This window comes from Perca flavescens, chromosome 19 (assembly GCF_004354835.1).
Source record: "Perca flavescens isolate YP-PL-M2 chromosome 19, PFLA_1.0, whole genome shotgun sequence".
NCBI lineage: Eukaryota > Metazoa > Chordata > Actinopteri > Perciformes > Percidae > Perca > Perca flavescens.
This window is the reverse complement of record NC_041349.1, coordinates 11,694,663-11,715,859: the sequence shown is the minus strand read 5'-3', so window position 1 is coordinate 11,715,859 and position 21,197 is coordinate 11,694,663. Positions and strand designations below refer to the sequence as shown.

At 42.9% G+C, this 21,197-nt stretch overlaps 1 protein-coding gene across 4 annotated transcripts in view; it reads right to left on the bottom strand.

The window, feature by feature from the left end:
• exoc6b (exocyst complex component 6B) overlaps window positions 1-21,197 on the bottom strand; it is a 125,822-nt gene that overhangs the window by 33,059 nt on the left and 71,566 nt on the right. For 2 of the 4 annotated variants that reach the window (XM_028606137.1, XM_028606138.1), the window contains exons 16-20: window positions 19,404-19,515; window positions 17,079-17,213; window positions 16,656-16,844; window positions 12,833-12,862; window positions 3,007-3,148 (exon numbers count right to left, since the gene is read on the bottom strand). In XM_028606137.1, coding sequence (XP_028461938.1) covers window positions 3,007-3,148; window positions 12,833-12,862; window positions 16,656-16,844; window positions 17,079-17,213; window positions 19,404-19,515 — 608 coding nt within the window. The remainder of the gene's footprint in view (window positions 1-3,006; window positions 3,149-12,832; window positions 12,863-16,655; window positions 16,845-17,078; window positions 17,214-19,403; window positions 19,516-21,197) is intronic. The other 2 variants (XM_028606139.1, XM_028606140.1) reach the window with 1 other exon arrangement.

Genomic DNA, 21,197 nt, shown 5'->3' with positions numbered 1-21,197 from the left:
ATTAGAGGACCACTAAGGTCTATATAAAAGAGACTTCAGATACAGTATTAGGGGACCACTAAGGCCTATATAAAAGAGACTTCAGATACAATTAGGGGACCACTAAGGTCTATATAAAAGAGACTTCAGATTTAATCGTGGATTACCGTTACACCGGTAATGGTTACATCTCAAAAGTCCCAACCGTCCACCCCTAACCCCCAATTTCCACCGGTTGCGAAACGTCTGCGGTAGGGGTTGGGTACCGTTTTTTACGATTCTGATGCCAAAACGGTACTTTTAAAACGATTCCGATACCTAGCGGAGCCGTTCCGCCATTCCGTCACCCTTCCTTTGCTTTATTTTTCTTTATATTATTGTTATAATGCCTTCCTATGTTTTATTTCTCTCTTTCATATGTTCTTTAGTTCTTAGCATACCTGTTCTCGCTATCTGACGCCTCTTTTGTTTGTTATTCATCTGATTGCTCGGTTTTAATCACACAGTATTTGCACACGTTTCAATCGGCATGTTTTTGTGTTTATCCAGTCCCTCCAGAAAAAAACGATTATGCGATCGCATAATTCAATGCATAATCGGCCAAAGTCTGCATATCTATGCGGGGGCCGCATTTTTTCAAATACGCCGCACTTTTGCCGCGTAAATTACAGATTTCCGCGCAAAATACGCAGGGTTTGCACAATTTCATAATCCCCACATTTTCGGTGCAAAAAAGTCATATCTTAGCAGAGAGTTGAAAAATGTTGCTCTTACTGAATTCACACAAGAGCAGCCATTTTCCCGTTGCCATGGGAACGTTATGAAATGATGTAATTACGCAACGTGAACATCATCGAATTTTTTTTTTATAATTTATGGTTTTCCTTACTACCCTGCCCACACTTGCTACTGGTGAGAACATTTCACGCAGGTGACATTTTCACGATCTTCTTCCTGGTTACCTCTTCTCTTGTCTTGTCATCCCCCCCCATCATCTTCTCTTTCTTCTCTATACATCTACACTCATCACATTACCTCCTTCTTCCTCACGCTCACTTTGTATGTATGTATACGTTTCTCCTCCTTTCCTCGTCCACCCTCTTCCTCGCCATCTTTTTCCACTTATTCCCCCAGCCATTGGATTCATTTCATCTGTGCCTCCCTTTCCTTTTCATCTGTCACAATCCTGAAATTCCTCCTTTTATTCAATCTCTAATTCCTCTTTCTTGTGCGCGCCACCCCCCACACTTCCTGCTCCTTTCAAACTCCAACCAATAATTTCTCTTTAATCCCTCTTCTCATCCATGTGTTTCCCCCTCTTCTCTTCCCTCTCTTTCCTCTGTACTCATCCTGTGCTTTTCAATTATTTTTTTTATTTCACACCTCTTTCATTTAATCCCATTTTCTCTGCCCTCTTGTCCCTCGACCTCTTTCATCCCATTCTGCTCTCACCTTCTACATTATCCTCTTCCCCCCCCCCATTTAATCCCTTCTCAGTTCACTCCTCTTTCTTCAACACTCTCCAATTGTGTGCTTTTCATAACTTCATTCATTCATTCATTTTCCATGTCCCCCGTTCTTTTGTTCATTCCTTCTTTCATACTTTGCTCTGTCCATCCATTTTTCATTCTTTCTTCCATTGCTCTGTGGCTATTTATCCTCTTCTTCTGTCAAATAGTCCCACTTCGCTCCACTTTCTGGCCATTCCTCCCATCTTCAACTTTTTTCAATTCACCCCCTTGAATATACATTGTTTTTTTGTCCCCTTCTGACATTTTTTATTTCTTCTTTATAAACGTGGTGTAACAGTATAACAGTCCCTTATTCCACCCCATTTTATGCTCATTTTAATATCTCCTCCCATCCTCTTTGCACTTTCCAATTCACCTCTTTTCATCAATCCCCTGTTCCTTTCTCCCACATTTCATGCACCCTTTTCCCTTTTAAATGTAATCCCTCTTCCCCCACCATGTCGTGGTTCCCCTTCTCAGTCTCTCTCTGCACCCTTCGGAATTATTCACATCTGTCAAATTCTTCGCCTCTTTGGATTCTTTTCTATTCCATCCGTCCCTCTACTGTATCCTCAACGCCCTTTTCCTTCCACCTCCCTCCGTCCTCCCCGATCGTCTTCCCTCCGCCTGTCCTGAATAAGTAACTCGGTAACCTCCTAACCCCCTCGACGGCGCCGCACGCATGTCACCGCGCATCACATCACACGCACCGTGCGACCCGCCCCGTGACTCTAAGAACCTTGATCATGTAAAAAATAAATAAAAATGGGCCAATGACGCCTCGCATTCTTTCATTCCTCCCCACTCTCTTTTATCTGCAAGTGCCCTGCATCTTTAACTCTCTCTCTCTCCGAAAACGAGGCGAAAAGGGGAAGGGAGGGAGGGGGGGGGGAGGGAGGGAGAAGAAAGAGCAGCGAGGACAGGATGGAGAGAAGGGAGGAGAAGGAGGGAGGATAAGAGATGGGAGGCGAGAGTGGGGAAAGGGTGGGAGAAGTGGGGGAAGAAAGCACGAAAAAGGGGAAAAGAGAAGAAGAAATAATGGAAAAAAAAGAGAGATGAGAGGAGCAAACGTGAAATGTAAAGACTTTCAGAGAACCGAGGGTATCAAAGATGCTCTCCCCTAACTGGAACCAGCTGATCCATAGCGCCCCCTGTGCTTTCACACGCAAACTGCACTCAAGTTGGCTTTGAAGCGCGCAAACATGTTTGTACGTGTGTGTGTGTGTGTGTGTGTGTGTGTGTGTGTGTGTGTGTGTGTGTGTGTGTGTGCGCTGGGATGAATGAAGGGATAGGAGATTAGACAGATCAAAATATGTGAGGAAAGATGACAGAAGTAGACAAATTAAAGAAGGAGAGATTAAAAGAGCGGAGGAGGACAACATGGAAAAGGCGAAAACAAATTGAATGTGCAGTAAATGAAGTACTGATGGGTCCCGACATGAATGGCAAGGTGGGAGGGGGAGGGGGGGTCAGAATGTGGAGGGTGGGGGTGTGTACGCTAAACGTGAACACTCACCCTCGCACTCCTTTACGTCGGTGTTGAGCTGGTGCAGCGCTCCTACGGAGATCTGCCTGACCTCCGGGTCGAGCAGGAGCTGCATCAGGGAGGTGGAGATGTGTTTACAGGCTGACATGCAGGCTGTCTGGGCCACTTTACCCTGAGAGGGAGAGAGAGAGAGAGAGAGAGAGAGAGAGAGAGAGAGAGAGAGAGAGAGAGAGAGAGAGAGAGAGTGAAGTCTCCATGGAACTGTGACAACGTTTCATCTGGTGTTTTTCTTCTCCTCTTTTTGTTTAACGCAAACCAGAAACATTAACATTTCTTCCTGTGAACCTGAGCGCTATTCGCCGTTATTTTCCAGTTTACGGGTTTGAAACAACAAAAACTGTCATGAACTACATAAACGCTGAGAGAAAATAGCACAACAGACTACCCAAAAAAAACAAAAAAATAACATTCATAGACACAGAGGTAATCAGAAGTTAAGGTGCACTTTATCATGTTTGTGTTTTACACACACACACACACACACACACACACACACACACACACACACACACACACACACACACACACACACACACACACACACAGCTAATAAAGTGTGCTGCATTCAGGTGCAGTCAGAATGATAAAGTAGCATATTAAGAATAAAAGCAGCGGATGAGGAAGAACATGACAACGCATTAATACAGAAACCAAAACAAAGAGTGTGTGTGTGTGTGGACATGTATGCAATTTCAGTGACCAGCCGTGGTCCTGGTCTTGACCTCTGCGTCTGCATTCCAACAGAATGGAAAGAGATGAAACGGAGACTGAAAAACTAAAAGAAATTAGGTAAAGCTTGTAAAAGTACTGAAGGGAGGGAGGGAGGGAGGGAAGGAGGGAGGGCACAGGGGGACATTGAAGAACTCCAAAGCAAGGAAAGAAAACATCTTTCTCATGATCGGAAAATAACACAACTTCATCTCCGTTCTTGTTCCATTTGCTTTTCCCGAATTTAATTCACGCAGTTTTGTTGGCATCACAGTTTTCTCACATTTACAATGAAACTAAAATCATCTCTAACCTATAACCTCTGGAACTTCTGTATGAAATAAGGAGCAAAAGAAGGACAGGAAGTTCATGTTCTCCGGCAGGGCCCGACTACCCAAATGAATCCCGACGTGACTTTGATGTGGGACACAAACACACCTCCAAGGTGATTAACAAACGCCAGACCTTTTCGATCCAGCCCTGCATATTTAAGTACCTTCATTAATCACACAAACCCACCATGTGCAAATAAACACACAATCAGACACACATATACATAATTGTGTCATTGTGCACACCATGTTTAGCTTTACGTGTTGGTGAGAATCGGTTATAATCATTTCATTGCACTGCGTGTTTATGCAGCTCTAATCGCACATATGTGACTATGTTCCTGTGTGTCATTTGGTCACAGTGAATACCTTATTAACGTGACTTGCCCACAAAGTCTGTGCACTGCGTGCTTCGACTTGAATTGTGTTCTTTGCACTCAGATTTAAAAACAGTCCATTGTGTGTTCAAACTTCTAAATTTGCTTTTACAGAAGAGGGAAAACATGATGTGACCATTTGTACTCTCAAGTTCATTTCTTTAACCCATTAACCCAATCCTTGTTAATGGATTATGCCTCCTGCATTAATATGAGAAGCAAAATTCAGGGGGGAAATCAATTCCTTCAAATAGAAGTGTGTAAATGTGTGGATTCGCTCAGGAGCCCAAAGCAAACCTGCATAAAGTTGAACACATCAACTTTTGGTTAACGTTGACGTGAGAATTTGCGTCGTTGACCAATAGCAAGCTGTTAACAGCGCTAACAGCTATCGTATTAGCTTATTACTGTAGCTGGGCTGCACCATCCAACTATATTTAACAGACTGTCGGGGGAGGAATGGTTTGCAGACAGAAATGAGACAGAAGTCAATGGTACAAATACATTCATGTATAAACCTATACTGTCCTGTTAGCGACTAAGCTAACAAGCCTGATAACTAACAGAAAGGAAGCTAGCTAGCTTCGACAGCTTTTTCCCCCTCCCTCATCAATAAACAACACATTCTCACTCCAAGCTGACAAAAAGCAACGCTTGGTCAGGTGCGTTTGTCCTCTGTTACTGACGCAAATAATCTCCTTTAGCATTTAGCCTCTTTGGCGTTTTTTTGTTGGTCGGGACTCTGGGCTTCGCTTTTTGACGCTCTGGGTCGGTACGTAGTACGTTTAACTGACATGCGCGCACAAGAACGGGACCGTTAGGTTCAGGAAAAGATCGTGGGTGGGGATTACAAAATGTACGTGCTGTTTGACCCATCCACCAGCCCAACCTGTCTCCTTCCCGGATATTGGTCTTTCAAAACTACCCGCTATCGTTGTCGCTCCTAATACTACGCCATCTTACGGGGCCGCTGCTCTGCCCGGTGCGTTCTATACAGATGCTAAAGGGTAATTTTTGCGTCGGTATCTGACACTGAGAGCCACTCACAACGGGTTGCAATAATGGCTGTAACCCTATTACTTCAAACTTCTAATATTGACTGTTGATTTGCGTCTATCCTACGGTCTACTCTATTCCCTTATAATGCCCATATGTAATATACGGCCTTTTTTTTTAAACTTTATCCTTGCACTGCTATAGTTTTTGTTGTCTACATTCTCTTATATTGTCAATATTTAATGCTGGTCTCTAGACTATCCTTGCACTATTGGACGTATTTGCACTACCACCATGACACGCTCTCTCAGAGCACCTTACCATACACACTGAATCACAGGGTCAGTCCCTGCCCTGTCACTGCAAGCGTCTCATGCTTATACATCCCTTAGCGCATTCATGTGGATTTTTTTTTATTTAGTAGCTTTTCTTTTGTTGTTCATATTATTCATTTGGATTTGTTATTTTATCATCCTGTTTATGATGTATGTGTATGTTGTGTGTGATGTCTTCAAGCTACTGGGACCTTGAATTTCCCCTTGGGGGATCAATAAAGCATCCATCCATCCGAATGGAATTGTGAGAACACAAAATCCCAGTGTGAAATGTACATTACAGTAAAGTCAAAAGAGAAAGAAGTTTGAGAGGTAATGTGACTGACTAGCGTATATATATATATATATATATATATATATATATATATATATATATATATATATATATATATATAAGCCCGTCCTGGTTTGCTAATGTTTTTCTACATAGGTCAACAGTCGGGTTCCCAGTACAGTGGAGATGAAAACCACCATCTAATGCAAACAAATGAATGGAACAAGACTGTGAAGTGATCCATTTGTAACAAATGGTCACACTGTTTACCGGAATACCATATCTAGGAAATTAAACAATAAAGAAGTACAATTCGATTAAGTATTTTTTTATTTATTTTTTATTTTGGTGACATACTTTAATATAATTTCCTCCGTTTTTTTGTTCCAGCCAGCGGCTCAACTCGGCTGCCGCTGTAATAAAGTGGTTTCCCCTCGGAGATCCATACAATTAATCTCATCTTATATAAGAAAGCCGACAGCGGCAGAAAGATCCCATTGTAGCTGCGAGTGAACTGAGGTCAGCCTCAGGAAAGAGAGTCTGGAGCGCAGTTCATTCAAGAGGCAGCCCTCACCTCAAAGGGAAATCAAATTACACACACGGCGCACACGTGCGAGCACATATGTTTGCGGGACACACACCTACGACTGGCCGGATATCCTCCAATACGACACTGGCCTCTGAACACACACACACAACCCCCAGGGGTTAACTATCATAGGGTGAGATTGAGCGTGAAATTGGCTAATTCTATTTACATATCCTGAACCTAAGCTAGCTAGCTGACACACACACACACACACACACACACACACACACACACACACACACACACACACACACACACACACACACACACACACACACACACACACACACACAGGTAGGTTTGTCTGACAGAGATGGTGTTGTCTCAGAGTTCAATACAGACAACTGGGAACCATTAGCCTGGGGGCAAACTGGAGGAAGGGAGTGAGGGAGGGAGGGAAGAGAAAGAAAGAAAAGGATTGAGAAAAGGTGAGAAAAAGAAAGTAAAGGAGAGGAAAAGGAAGGGAAAATGTTGAGGAAAGGTGAACAAAAAGAAATGAAAGGAGGGGCGAGGGAAGCAAAAGGAAGATAAAAGGTGACTGAAATGAAGTGAAAGGAAAGGTGAGAAAAGGGCAGGCAAGGAAAGCAACGGAACAGAACAGAAAGGCGAGGAAAGGAGAAGAAAACGTGAGCAAAAAGAGAAGGCAGGAGAGAGAGGAAAGCAAAGTAAAGGGTAGGAAAAGTGAGGAGAGTTGAAGAAAGGAAAAGGGAAGGAAAGCAAAGAAAAAGAGAGTTGAGGAAAGGAAATCAAAGGAAAGGAAATCAAAGGCAAGGAAAGGGATAAAACACGAGGGTGGACAGCAGCGCAGACTGATGGAAGGAAAGAAAGTGGAGATGAGTGGAGGACGGAAGGCGTAGAGAAGGAAGGAACGGAGGGAAACAAGATGAGGCTAAAAAGGTGAACATTAAAGAGGGAGTGAAGTCGAGAAAGACAGGAAGGATGCTTCGTCTCCATTCTCCCTCCCTCTATTCCTAAATCCTCCTCTCCCTCCCTCCTTCCCCCCCTTCCTCCTCCCAGCTAACGAGAGACGTTCATCAAAGAGCTCATTAAAAGCTACTCAGCTGCTAACGGCTGAACAAATAGACAGAAAGAGAGAGAAAGAAAGCAGGCGAGGTGGAGGGAAAGAGGTGAGGGGAAAGGATGGGGACGGCTCAGGCAGAGAGGATGGTGGGGGGGTAAATAATCAAGAAGTAGGAATGAACAAGGGAAGAGGAAGGAAAAGGAGGAGTAATGAAAGGAATGCAGACAGATGAGAATGACAGTGAATTATGCTAATAGACGCACACATCTTGCTCTGTCTGCCTCAATGGTTAGGGGCTGAAAAGGTTTTATTTAAGGTTACATTTATTGAAACAAATGACTACATGCAATGTGAAAGCGGCCTGCAAAATCTCGGCAAAACCTTTTTTTATCTGATCGATTTATTTTTTCCCCACATTTAATTTTATATTCCAGGGAAAGTTAGCAACCGACTGATGAATACGCGGAACATCTTTCAACTAAAGGTGTTGTTAGAGACCAAACCAGAGTTGAATAAAGAGTGAATATTTAATATCAAAGTGTAACCGTTATTAAACAGTTGCGTATTTACACATACAGCAGATACAGAGCCACATTAACTTTCACTTGGAGTCCAAAATTCCCTCTCTTTTAGTTTGTCATAGTAGGGTTGGCCATCGAGAACCGATTCCTAATTGGAATCGGTTCAAAAATTACGATTCCAGTAGAATTGCTTTTTCTTTATTGGAATTGTTTGGAGGATTTCGGTTTCGATTCCGATCATCGCTTCCCAAATGCGCAAGTTTTGGTTTTCCGAAGTGGGTCAGGCGCTCGTTGGGTTGCATCCTTGGAGCGTAGTAAGCAGCGCTCTGGTGTGGCTTTATTTTACATAAAAAACCACCATTGAATCAAAAATAAAAACTTTCCTCTTATTTGTGAAATAAGCTTCAACTCTTGGAGGCTAGCTCGCCCCTCCCTCCTCCTCATCCCGTCCCCTCCTTCCTGAAAGGGTCATGAACGCGCATTGTGGACGTAGCCTACGTGCTAACGCTGCTGCGGTGATGGCTCAACCAGCTCCTTCTTGTCGGTTACAGTGTGTTCAGGGGACAGGCAGCTAGCGATTAGTGATACAGATGTTTGCTGTATGTGACAAAAAAATGTTGTAGCCTAAAAAAGGCGTGACATCGCTTAGAGGACCTTTAAAATTGACTTTGGGCAAGTATACTTTTTCTTTTTCACTCGCCCCACCGGACAAGTAAAAAAAAAAAAGAATGTCGAACCCTGAAACGCATTGATTAGCGCAGGTTTAACATTTGAAACCAAGTTTTCAGGGTCTCTAAACAAGTTGAATGGAACTTTGAACTGATCCTAACAATCTTGTTCCAATCCTGTTTAACTTAATACAACAAGAGAGAAATGTGTATGTTGTCAAAAAAAAAAAAAAAAAAAAAAAAAAAAAAAGAAAAAAAGAAAAAAGGGATGTGGTCTCATATTTAAACACATTGTAATTTCAGGGTAAATTCATCCGTCTGTGTGTGGTTAAACACACTACACCAGCGGTCCTGTTCAGTTAGCTGTACCATCGATCGGCATTGATAATGACAAGTTATTTCCGAATGCTGTGGTGATCTTACCGAGGCAGCGCTCTCCAGGTACCTGACTACACACTGAATAAACACAATGGGTCTTCAGTCTTAAGATACGTCACGGGGCATAATTCCACACGCGAGGCTTTATTAAGATCTTGTTTGCACTAAATTGAATCAAGAACTTCGAATGAAAAGACTCAAAAGACAAAATTTGCTAGAGCAACCAGCACCTTCATATGTGAAATCGATCAGAGTAAAAACAAGATTGATTTGCATTCCCCCCACCAAAACTATGCACCTCCCACTTTTGGACACAGTTTGTTTTTGAAGCACTCCCAGCTGAATACAGCTTCGGCCTCATAATGCTGGAAGCAGGTCGAGTTAGAAACCCGACAGCACGGTAAAAGTCACTGCTCCGCAACGCCATAACGCACTGATTCACGACTCCTGGAAGGGATTCGACACGGTGTATAATATGCTCGCTGTCCATCCAGAAACCTGTCAGTCAAAGGAACAGCAAGTTAGGGCAGCCAAAAGTCAAGAGGTGGGATCGCAGCAAAAAAAAAAAAATATGATACTGACGTGCGACACCCGGGGTTCAATGCTGCTATGACAACACAGGTCTGTATTCGGATTTATGACTCGGAAAAACGACAAAACAAATGAAATGGCAATCTACTTATGTGTTTGAGACTTAAATTCACATAGTCGACCCTCCAAATCACCGTAAAAAGGGAGAAAATCCAGGTTCAGTCTTGTGGAACAATCCCAGATTACTGCGTTTATAGCAGGTATTTGTTAGTGTCACTCAAGAAATGCCACAAAAATGAAGTCTCACACACACACACACACACACACACACACACACACACACACACACACACACACACACACACACACACACACACACACACACACACACACACACACACACACACACACACACACACACACACACACACACAAAAGGCCAGTGCAAGCAACTTCACTCCACAGACTTAAAACCACATGTGATCTAACAAATACCAGGGTTGGAAATTCATTTTTTTTGTCTAGCGTAACGAGTGGTAAATACATTTTTTTTCCATTAGCGACTATAAATACAGGCACCAGACATGCTCTCGTCTTCGTCTTAAAGGGATAGTTCAGATCTTTTGAAGTGGGGTTGTACAGTATGAGCCATTTCTCCATTGTTTTATTTTTTTCATGCCCACTACTGAAAGTGCTGCTGAACACATTTGTATTGTACTCCGAGCACAACGACAATAAAAGATCCATCGATCTATCTTTAGTCAAGTGTGTTAGCTACAGTAGATGGCGGTCGTAATGCAACGTACCGCCATGGACAACAGTGGTGTAAATCACAGGTTTTATATCGCGATACGATATTATATTGATTTTTTCGACAACGATGCGATATTTTCTGATATCACCAAGTCTGCCGCCAAGCGATTTTGATTTGATTCATTTCAGGGGCCTGCGAACGATATCATAAGCCCATTTAACACAATCAGTTACATTTAAATCAACTTATAAAAAGCAACTGAAATAGGATTTTAAAATGTTATTACTGAGCTCTTCCAGACATTTAAATGAAGAAAAAAAACTATACTATATTTAATAAAAAAAGAATAGATATAAAAGTGGGGATTTCAAAATAGAGGCGCAACTTAAAGTTTATGATATGTATCGATATTTTCACTTGGCATCGATGGTTTTTCGATCGTTGATGATTGAATCGATGTATCGATCCAGATCGAGGTATCGTTACACCCCTAGGGGACGGGGGCAGCAGCTAAACGCATTTTAGACACCTAAAAAAATAAAATCGATATCAGCTTAAGTGTACACTATATTTTGAACATTTTCACAGCTTTCCCTTGCTGTCAGAAAGCCCTTTAGGACGGGGAACTGAAGCCGTTATCTCTGCTATCTTCAAAGCCACCGGACTCCTTCGATAAAAACAGCAATTTTTTTTTTTTTTTTTTTTTTTTATTGTGTGACTTTGGTGAATCCGAAATAACCCTTTAAAACACCAAAGTCACACAATAAGACAAATTTTTTTAATTTCTAATTTTTTCTCTTCTCTTTCTGTCTTTATGCAATTTTTTCCCTTTAAATCCACTTTTCACTTTGATAAACTCATTTGTAAGCTACTTTGTTTTTTTGTTTTCTTTATTTCCATGTCTGATTCTATTTTCTTTTACCTCGTCTCGGCTTTCTCTCTGCATCGATTGGTTAGTTTGAAATACACAGACTAGGGATAAGTACCTAAAACAACCCCACACAAAAGATCTTGAGTATCCCTTTGAATGTTAAAGGTCCAGTGTGTAGAAATTTCTCCCATCTAGTGTTGAGATCATATATCGCAATCAACTCTCTCGCGCCACGCAGTTCAAAGTACGTATTACAGCTACGGTAGACTTCTTCAAAAAGCCGGTCTCTTGTGGTTTTCAATATCATTTTTCTTTTTCTGGGCAAAGAAGAAGAAGTTTGGGTTTTGAATACGTGTGGTCCTCCATGTTTCCTTCTTCAAACTTGCCGGGGCCGCGAAGCTACGATACCCATTAGCAGCATTAGCAGCACTTGGGAGTTTATCATGTGACAGTAAAAACGCGAAAGGCGGAGCAGTATGTTCTGTATGTCCCTTACTGGCTAACGTATTTCAAGATGGAGCGTGAATACGGTAACCTGACTCCACCAGATGGATTGCTTCGCATTTGCTCGGCATATCCATCTGGGAACTTTCCGTTTGAGAACTTTTGGGAAGGGGCGAAAATACTGGTTAGCTGATTGGATAAACCATCCGTCTATCGCCACCTACGTTGGCGATAGACGGGCCAAATCAACCAATCACATCAACCTCTTGTCGAAACCAGTCGGAGGAAGAGCAAAAACATCTTTTCCTCCGAGAAAAGCCTTCAGTGCCATTTTTTAATAATTTGGATAAAACTTGCTGCGATAGCTACGCACATTTCATCCGTGGAAGCTGCCAAGTTGTTGAACAGTGTGAACAGTCGCTTCTCGTTGCTCAAGATGCCAGACTGATCTGCGAGTGGAAAACTGGAGCTCGCGAGATCAGGACGGTCTCACGAGGCTACGAATATGGAGCGTCTACCTCAGTTCGTGCGAATGCAAATGGAAAATTTCAAGCCAAAAGTAATGGTGGTGGTAAATATTCATGAAAAAAGACAAGTTTGTGAACGGGCAACAGAGATTTTGACAATGAACAACTAAACACGTTACACACTGGACCTTTAACTATTTTTAAGTTTGAGAGTAGAGCAGACAGCCAAAATGATTTGCATTGATGTTGCAACCTGCCAAAAGTTTCTGGTGCATTATCCTCAACGCAGACAATTTTGTTTAGCACTGGGCAGGTGGCTGGTTAGGATTTCCCTCCCTGGTTGGGAGAAATATTTGGGCACATGAACACAGATTCAGGCAAAACGTGCAGCACTCACTTCCCCGGTCATCTCACATGCTGGTTGGGTAAACTCTAGAAGTGGGGGATTTGGGGTCAAAATTGAAGGGTTAACTAGGTCAGTCGGGGATTGGTAAACATCACTCCGTTACCGTAACAACCCAGATACTCACCGGTAAGGTAGCGTGTTCTACGGGCGTTCCCTATGGTAAGAAACATAAACCAGGAAATTTAGCAGATGGCAAAAATAAAAAAATAAAAATCTTGTGTGTTATTAATGGGAGACATGAAAAGTGGAGGGAACTCTGAAGCAGTGAGACGACTGCTTGGGAAAAAGAAAAAACTATTTTTCCACCACAAGTATTTATTGCACATGGACCCTTGAGATGATGCTAATCTGGCTTCGTCCGCTTTTGTTGCAGACATGCTGAAAGCAGAATGGACGACGCAGTTAAGTCCTAGACGCACAGAGGAGGGAGCGGGCCGCCAAAACCTTTTCGCCGCACAGCAGAAAACTGATCAAGGAGCTTATAAGCCATAAAAAAAAAAAAAAAGTTGAGAGCTCTATGGTCAGAGGAGAATCCAGAATTTCCTTTCTAATTTTCACATGATCATTTTCACCCCTGGGGCCTTTTCATGCCTTCCTAGGCTAGCAATAAACTCTTAATGGTATTATTAGCTCTTGGACAGGGCAACATTTCCCTCTCCGGTGAGAACTGGAACCATATACCCCTCTCTAAAGTTGTTGAAGAAATGTGAGCCCGCTGAGCTCTCACACACACACACACACACACACACACACACACACACACGCCTGCTTCCAACTAGTTACATTTAGAGCTGTTAAAAAACGACCGCATAAGCGCACACACACACACACGCACGCACACACGCAGAGAGCGCCAGACTGCAAGAATGTTGCTGTGTCACGGTGAGCCTTCATTTTGACAAATCAACGATTTGTGTGTGTGTGTGTGTGTGTGTGTGTGTGTGTGTGTGTATTGAGTTTCAGTGTGCTGACTGTTAGTTGCATAACTTTGGATTATACTTTTTACAGGTCACACAAATGTAAAACAATCCCTTATTCTCCCTCCAATATCTGTCTTCCACTTCAAATCTCCTCTTGCTGCTCCTCACGGTCGTGACTGCACTGCAGAGTTTTAGTGCATAGTACTAATACTAGCAGCAGCAGTAGTAGTTGTAGTACTAGCGGAGGCAGTCGTAGCAGCAGCGGCGCTAATAGTAGCAGTAGCTAAAGTACATTTCTATTCTTGCTTGTCCTGTCTAGTCTACTCCTTTCAATAGTATCCGATTCATTTCTGTGTAACTTTACTCTTTTATATGATCACCTCTTGTTTCAGAAGGTCATGCCACCCAGCTTTTTAGATCCATAGCATCTGATCTACTTAGGAGGCCCTGCTGTGTGTGTTTGTGTGTGTGTTAAAGTGTGTGTGACGGGGTCATGTCCGGGGCTCGTGGGGGTGTAGAAAAAGCTTCTTAGGAGTGCTGGAAAACACTTAGCTCGACCACCTTGTGTGTGTGGCCTTATGGCCTTGTGACCCACTTTGACCAAATCTGTGCATGCAATCATTTTAAGACTCTGTGTGAGTGTGAGTGAGAGTGTGTGTGTGTTTGTGTGTGTGTATGTGCTTATTTAACTTTATTTGTGGGGTCCAAAAACCGGGAGTCCAGTATACTTGTGGGGTCCCAACAGCTTTGTGGGGCCAAAATGCTGGACCCCACAAGTTTAAAGGGCCGTTTGAGGGTTAAGACTTGGTTTTAGGATTAGGGATAGAATTAGGTTTTGGTTAGGGTGAGGATAAGGGTTTAGGTTAGGCATTTAGTAGTGATGGTTAAGGTTAGGGTAAGGGTTAAGGTTAGGCATTTAGTAGTGATGGTTAAGGTTAGGGTAAGGGTTAAGGTTAGCCATTTAGTTGTGATGGTTAAGGTTAGGGCAAGGGGCTAGGGAATGCATTATGTCAATGACGGGTCCCCGCAAAGATAGTGCCAAAAACCTGCGCGTGTGTGTGTGTGAGTGTGTTTGTGTGTGTGTGTGTGTGTGGTGAGGTGCATGCGTGCATGTTTGCGTGTATTGTAAGTTTTCCTAGAACTGTCCGTGTGCTTTAAACCGGGCAGTGGGAACATGGATCATGTGTGCTTTGGACAGTGTACAAAAAGGAAAGAAATGCTCCATAGCTGATTGCTGAAATATAGTCTTTAAAATTGGGACCGAGGTTAAAGGTTAAGAGTAGGGAGTCAGTAGAGAGAGTTGAGAGGAGTTCAGTGCGTCGGCTACAGTAGATGGCGGTCGGCGCGCGCTCCCCGGTTTGGAGAAGCAGGCAGGAGTACCGACACAGAAGCTAAGCTAATGTCCTGCTGTGGACGGGGGCAGCAGCTAAGCACGTTTTATATACCTAAAAACGAATATGAAGTTTAGTTCCCCTTCATAAAAGGTCTGACAGCAAGGTAAAGAGGTGAAAATATCCTAAATATAGCGTACACTTAAACTGATATAGACTTTTTTAGATATCTAAAATACGTTTAGCAGCTGCCCCGGTCCACAGCAGTACATTAGCTTAGCTTCCGTGTCGGTACTCCTGCCTGCTGACTATGGAGAAGTAGCTCATGCAAACCACACTTCAAAAGATCTGATCTATTCCTTTAATACACTATATGTAATAATAGACTGATGAATTGTCTACATGTTGCAATACACTCTATCCTGATCCTGACAAGAGTGTATAATGTCATTACAGTCGGGCTGTAGTGTCAATAGTCTAAGGCGGTGTATAATCTGGTGCTGCTGACCCGGCCAGCTCGCCCTTAAATGAGCTTAACGGGCCCCATGTTAACGATCTAACCCGTTACAAGCTGATACTCTAACGAACTAAAGCAGATTGTTCTGCCCTGTGATGTCTCACGCTCACATGCAGGCAGACTGGTGAGTAAGCTTATATAACACACACACACACACACACACACACACACACACACACACACACACACACACACACACACACACACACACACCATTTTGTGCTGAATAGTTTTTGTTTAAGATCATTTTTTGGGACATTTTGGCCTTTAAATGACAGGACTACTGTAGACAGGAAAGGCGCACGCTATACCAAGTGAGCTACCCGTTGTGCTGAATAGTTTTATCTTAATTTTGGCCAGTAAAACTGTAATGAAAAGTTTTTTATTGCCATTATTATGTGCTCCATTTCACGGTACTAGTGACCGACCCGGTGTTGCTGCTTGCGGCTTTCTCCAGAGCCACTGTATCCCCGAAATGACCTACAGAAGGACTTAATATGCCACTAAACCGTATACCACTGACTTACTTTGTTGAAAACACTGCACCATTACATTTTCCTGACAAAGAAATGCAGATTCAGATTTTACTCACAAAATATCACAATTAGAATATGATGCGTTAATATTTATTCATTAAACTATCCAGCATTAAATTGTAGAGTTGACAGCTCCGCCTTGGACAGACATGAAACGCATTTAAGTACATTGTGCTCTCTTTTCACTTGAAGTAAACATTTGAAGGCAGGACTGTACATTTCTATTTAGAGAAAGGGTGAAAAGTAAAGCAAGCATGCTGTTTGTCTGGGCCCTTAAATCATAGATAGATGGATGGACTTTATTCATCCCAAACTGGGACATTACCATTGCAGAAAGGACAGAGCACACATAGAGAAAATACAAGACATATACTATTTTATCTATCTTATCTATCCATCTATATCATTGTATCATTATATTGAACATTTCAGTAGACTTCCCCCCACCAAGTCTTTCAGCCCTATCGCCAAGTGTATAGTTTACAATTTTCAAGATATTTGAATAAAAATAAAGCCAGACATGCTCAAACACTCACACAGTTAGATGCTTCTGAGTTTGCTTTAGTGTGTGTACGCGTGTACGTGTGTGTGTGCGTGTGTGTGTGTGTGTGAGCGCGTGTGTGCGCCGCGTGTGTGTACTCACCGGCAGGTTGGTGAAGACACTGAAGGTGCTCTTCAGGAATGCGATCAGGTCCACCAGGTAGTCGCTGGCTTCCAGGGTCCCGCCTCCTTGCCCCGCGGCCATCCAATCGTAATCAGCCAGCTGCAGGAACTGGTCGATCTTGGCATTCAGGTTGGTGTAGATCTCCTCCTCCGCCGCGTGGCGAGCGTCCTGCGAGAACACAGAGAATGCGCGTCTGTCATATTCATTGACTTACGTTGACATAACTACTGTTATTATAATGAGAAGGTGACAAATGAAAGAAGAAATAAAAGAAGGCAGGCGCATAGAACAAAACAAATAGAGAAAAAAAAGAAAGATGTATGTGCATTTTTGTAGCATTCCAGGACAAAAACGGAAATTATGAGAAAAGATACTGAAGAAAAGAAAGTTCCTTGGGTGTACCTTAAAGGTGGAGGTCCCGTACAGCTTGGTAGCATTTGCCGTGTCAGGCGGAACATTTGTGATGTTTGATATGAACTCCTCCAGGAAGTGGCAGCACTGCTCCAGGTGGGTGGTGTTTATGATCACCTGCACCAACTGGATACAAACACAGGACACGACAGTGACGCTAGGCATCTTTAAGGCACGTTTTTTTTTTTTCTTTCCAAACATGTTTCTGCGGGGAGACAGAGATTCAGCAGGCTGGCTCAATGCTTGGTTCTACTGGAGCGAGACACTGCGCGTCGCCTTCCGTAGATGGCGTGCGCGCTACGAGTGTGGACAAAGACGTTTACACTCAGCGCGCAGTTCGTTGCAGTATTCTCCGAACCACCGGTGGGGGGTGGGGTACTTACAAAATAATCTGTGAATAAGCAAGAAGTAGTAGAGGAGAGCGGAAGTAAAAGGAAAGCAGGCTGCCTGGCAGCGAAATTACGAATCCCACTATGGCCGCACGCCAAGACCCGCCCTACGAAGCAGCCTAATCGGTTGGGGTTAGGCATTTCACCTCGGGTGGTTAAGGTTAGGATACCCGATTGGTCAGGGATAGGACCTATTGAAGGAAGGGTCTTGGCGTGGCCATAGTGGGATTTGTAATATCGCCGCCGGGCAACAGTAGTAAACACATCCATGATAAACACCGAAGTACCAACGGGATTTTTGATAATCATCGATAATGTCTATATAATGAGTAAGTGGGTAAAGGCAAATAATAGAACAGCTAGAACATTCTGGTAAGTTAAAAAAAACAAAAAATTGCATCCCTTTACTGTAACGCAGCCTGTAAAAGCAGGCAAAGACAACACTTAAGATGCGACGATATCCAAAAATCTAAGACGATATCTAATGTCATACCACGATATCAACTATTATGTCGATATATATTGCCCCAGCTCTACTCTCCAGCAAAATGTTTCTTATTTTCCCATTGTGGTGGGTCTCTGAACACATCGATAACGCTGTTTGACATCTGACCGTACGTGAAGAATCATACAGACGGTTTGTAGAGGTGGACGTGCTCGGCTTCCCAGCCGACCATGTTGAACGCGGCGTGTGCAGCGGGTGCGTAGTTACAAACGTTCTCAGGCGCACGACCGACGCGCTTGCGGCAACTCGCCGAGCCTTCCTGCTGGAAACAACAGCTGTTACGACGTCATTTTTATGGCTCCTGAACCTCGTACCGGGAACGTCGCGGCTACAATAAACCTAGCTTCATGATGAGCTCACCAAAAAGACTGAATCAAATGCACCATTAAATATGAAAGAATAATATCTCCTATACATACCTGTACATGTGTAACCGTGCATTATGTTTTTTTCATTTTTTTTTCTTCTTCATTTTATTATTTATCTCAAACAATCAACAATTTTGCAAAAGAAAAAAAAGAAAAATTAAAACCACAAAAATAAAACAAACAATCTGTATTTACCAAAGACCAAAAAATAATAATAAAAAATAATAACTTCGAGAAGGAGCAGGCGGAAGCAAACAGCTAATTAGGTCCTGCCCCTAATTCACAATATCATATTATTACAAAAAAAATAGGTATGCAAATACAGCATACAATCTTTCAGGTCTTACAATAACTTACAACAATACCTTTATATTACAATTCCATTCCTATGTTTCAGTCTATTCTTTTGTATTGTATTAGTCAAGTATTGATTTCTTTAATCTATTTTTGAACTGAACGATATTATGGCTTAAAACATGCAATTATATTAAGCGTTTTTTTTCTCTATGCCTTCATTTATTCATTCATTTGTGTTTGTGTGGGAAAAGGGTAGCATAACATAAAATCAAAGCAGGTTTAATTTCTACTATTTCATACACATTTGTGTTATTGGTTTGGACATTTGTCTTGGTATTCTGCACATTATTTTGAAATTCAGCAGAGTTTGACAACGAACTGAACCCGTTTGATAAAGGGTGCAGACATGACGCGCTCTCTTTGGCGTTACATCCCGTTCTCGTGAACTGATAAGTCTGGTCTCTAGGGCCGTTTGAGCACGACGAGTGGAAAATAAAAATCACCATTTGGGATCGCCGTTCTGCATGGTTACTACAACGACAACAACGACAGCAACATGTTGAAAAGAGGAAATGTCTGTTTTCGTGAGAGTAAATGAACAGGAAAGGTTGAGAATGACCCTTCTGTGAAATCAAGTTACACTGAAGTTGTGCAACAACATTAGCTCTTTCCATCTGAGAGAGATAATAACAAGCGTCAAGCTGAGTTATTATTATTTTTTTACACATTGGTCTCTCACACACACACACACACGTACCTCTGCCAGCCCGACATTCTTCTTCTTAATGGCATAGTGCAGACAGTGGCTGAGGGTTCTGGTCAACAACACATTTGTCGACTTGCGGATCATATCGTCTACCTCCGTGGAACTGAGGACACACACACACACACACACACAGACACACACAGACACACACAGACACACACAGACACACACAGACACAGAGGAGGGCAGAGGATCAGTGACTGTGCAGAAGTGATTTCTTGCAGAGAGCGGCAGCGTCTGGAAGCCAGTACAAACATTTTAAGTGAATTTCTCAGTCTGCGAAACTCTCCGTTTGGAAAAAGTCTAAATGTCAGCCAATTCAAATGAGTACCGTGTTATTAGCTGTCAGGCTCATTAGAAGTCCAACATTGTCTTAAATCTCCTGATGGAAATAATTAACCTTGACCATTGAAAAAAAATTAAAGAAAAGTTAATTTGAGACTCAACAGATTCAAAAATCAAAATATCCACAGACTGTTAATAACTGTTAAACTGATCCAAAACTTTTCCTCCTGTCCTGATATTAGCCATTCATTATTTTTATTTAATTTTTATCCACCCCAGTCCTCGACAGACTTTAAATAGTCAGAAAATGACCACCTCTGCACAGCCAACGAGGCATAAAGAAAGCCAGCAGGCTGTTCAACCTGAAACGGGCTAAGATTTCCTGTTAAAACGTGTTTGATGGCGCTAATCAGACCCACTTACAAAATCCCTGACATACTTCTGTTTTTTTTTTTTGTTATGTTTGAAATGTGAATGATGTTTTGGTGAAGAAACCCAGACAAATTTCTGCAAGATTCTGGGAGTCCAGGGAGGTTTTTCATGGCAGTGTGCGTCTCTCTGGCTGAGCTCCGTCTCCTGTTTAAATAACTGGTTTCCTGGAAGCGTCGAGACTGAGGCCTGCGTGAGTCCGCACGCCGTTTGACTCCAACACGAGGTTGGACACGCTCAATGGAGAAGGTAAGAAGGAACAAATGAAGTCCGAAGTGGACAAATACACAAAACCCCATCGAAAGCTACATCGTTGATGCTTGAAATGTTTCCGAGTTTCCTAGAATGTAGTCCAAGTCCACGACGTTCCACTTCCGGGGATGGTTCAGGTGCTGCCGAAAATTCCGCCGGTTAACTGCTCCTCAGATTTCTGCAGGGTAAATCCAGACAGCTAGCTAGACTATCTGTCCAATCTGAGTTTTCTGTCGCACAACTAAAACAACTTTTGAACGTAAACACGTTCCACCAAAACAAGTTCCTTCCAGAGGCTATTTTGCAGAGGCACCGGGGCTCCGTGCGGAGCTTAGCACCACCCAAAAAGATTGTGATTGGTTTAAAGAAATGCCAATAAACCAGAGCACGTTTTTCTCCCGTCCCGGGAATGCGGTGTGGACTAGCCAGACCTTCCTCCGCAGCTCTGTGGAGGAAGATCTGGCAAAGCGAGACTAGACAGAATGTAACCGACCCGTCTCTCTTCTCTGCATCTGTTCTTGGCTTGGTTCTGTATTGTAGCGAGCGACGTGAGCCCAGCCTGCCGTTTGGCGGTCTAACGGTTAATAGGGTACATGTCCCGTAGATCTTAAGAGCTCGCACTCAACACCGCACTCCGTCGGGTGCTAAGCAACACACCCACCGAGTGTGAAGCCGATCGGATGAACGGTTGTTGCGAAAATCGACACACAGAGACTCCTTCCATTTTAGTTTGATAGCAAACGCACACACACACACAGAAAAGGTCAGAAGAGGTCAAACACACATCACACAGGCAGAGAAAGTCAGCGGAAACAAAAG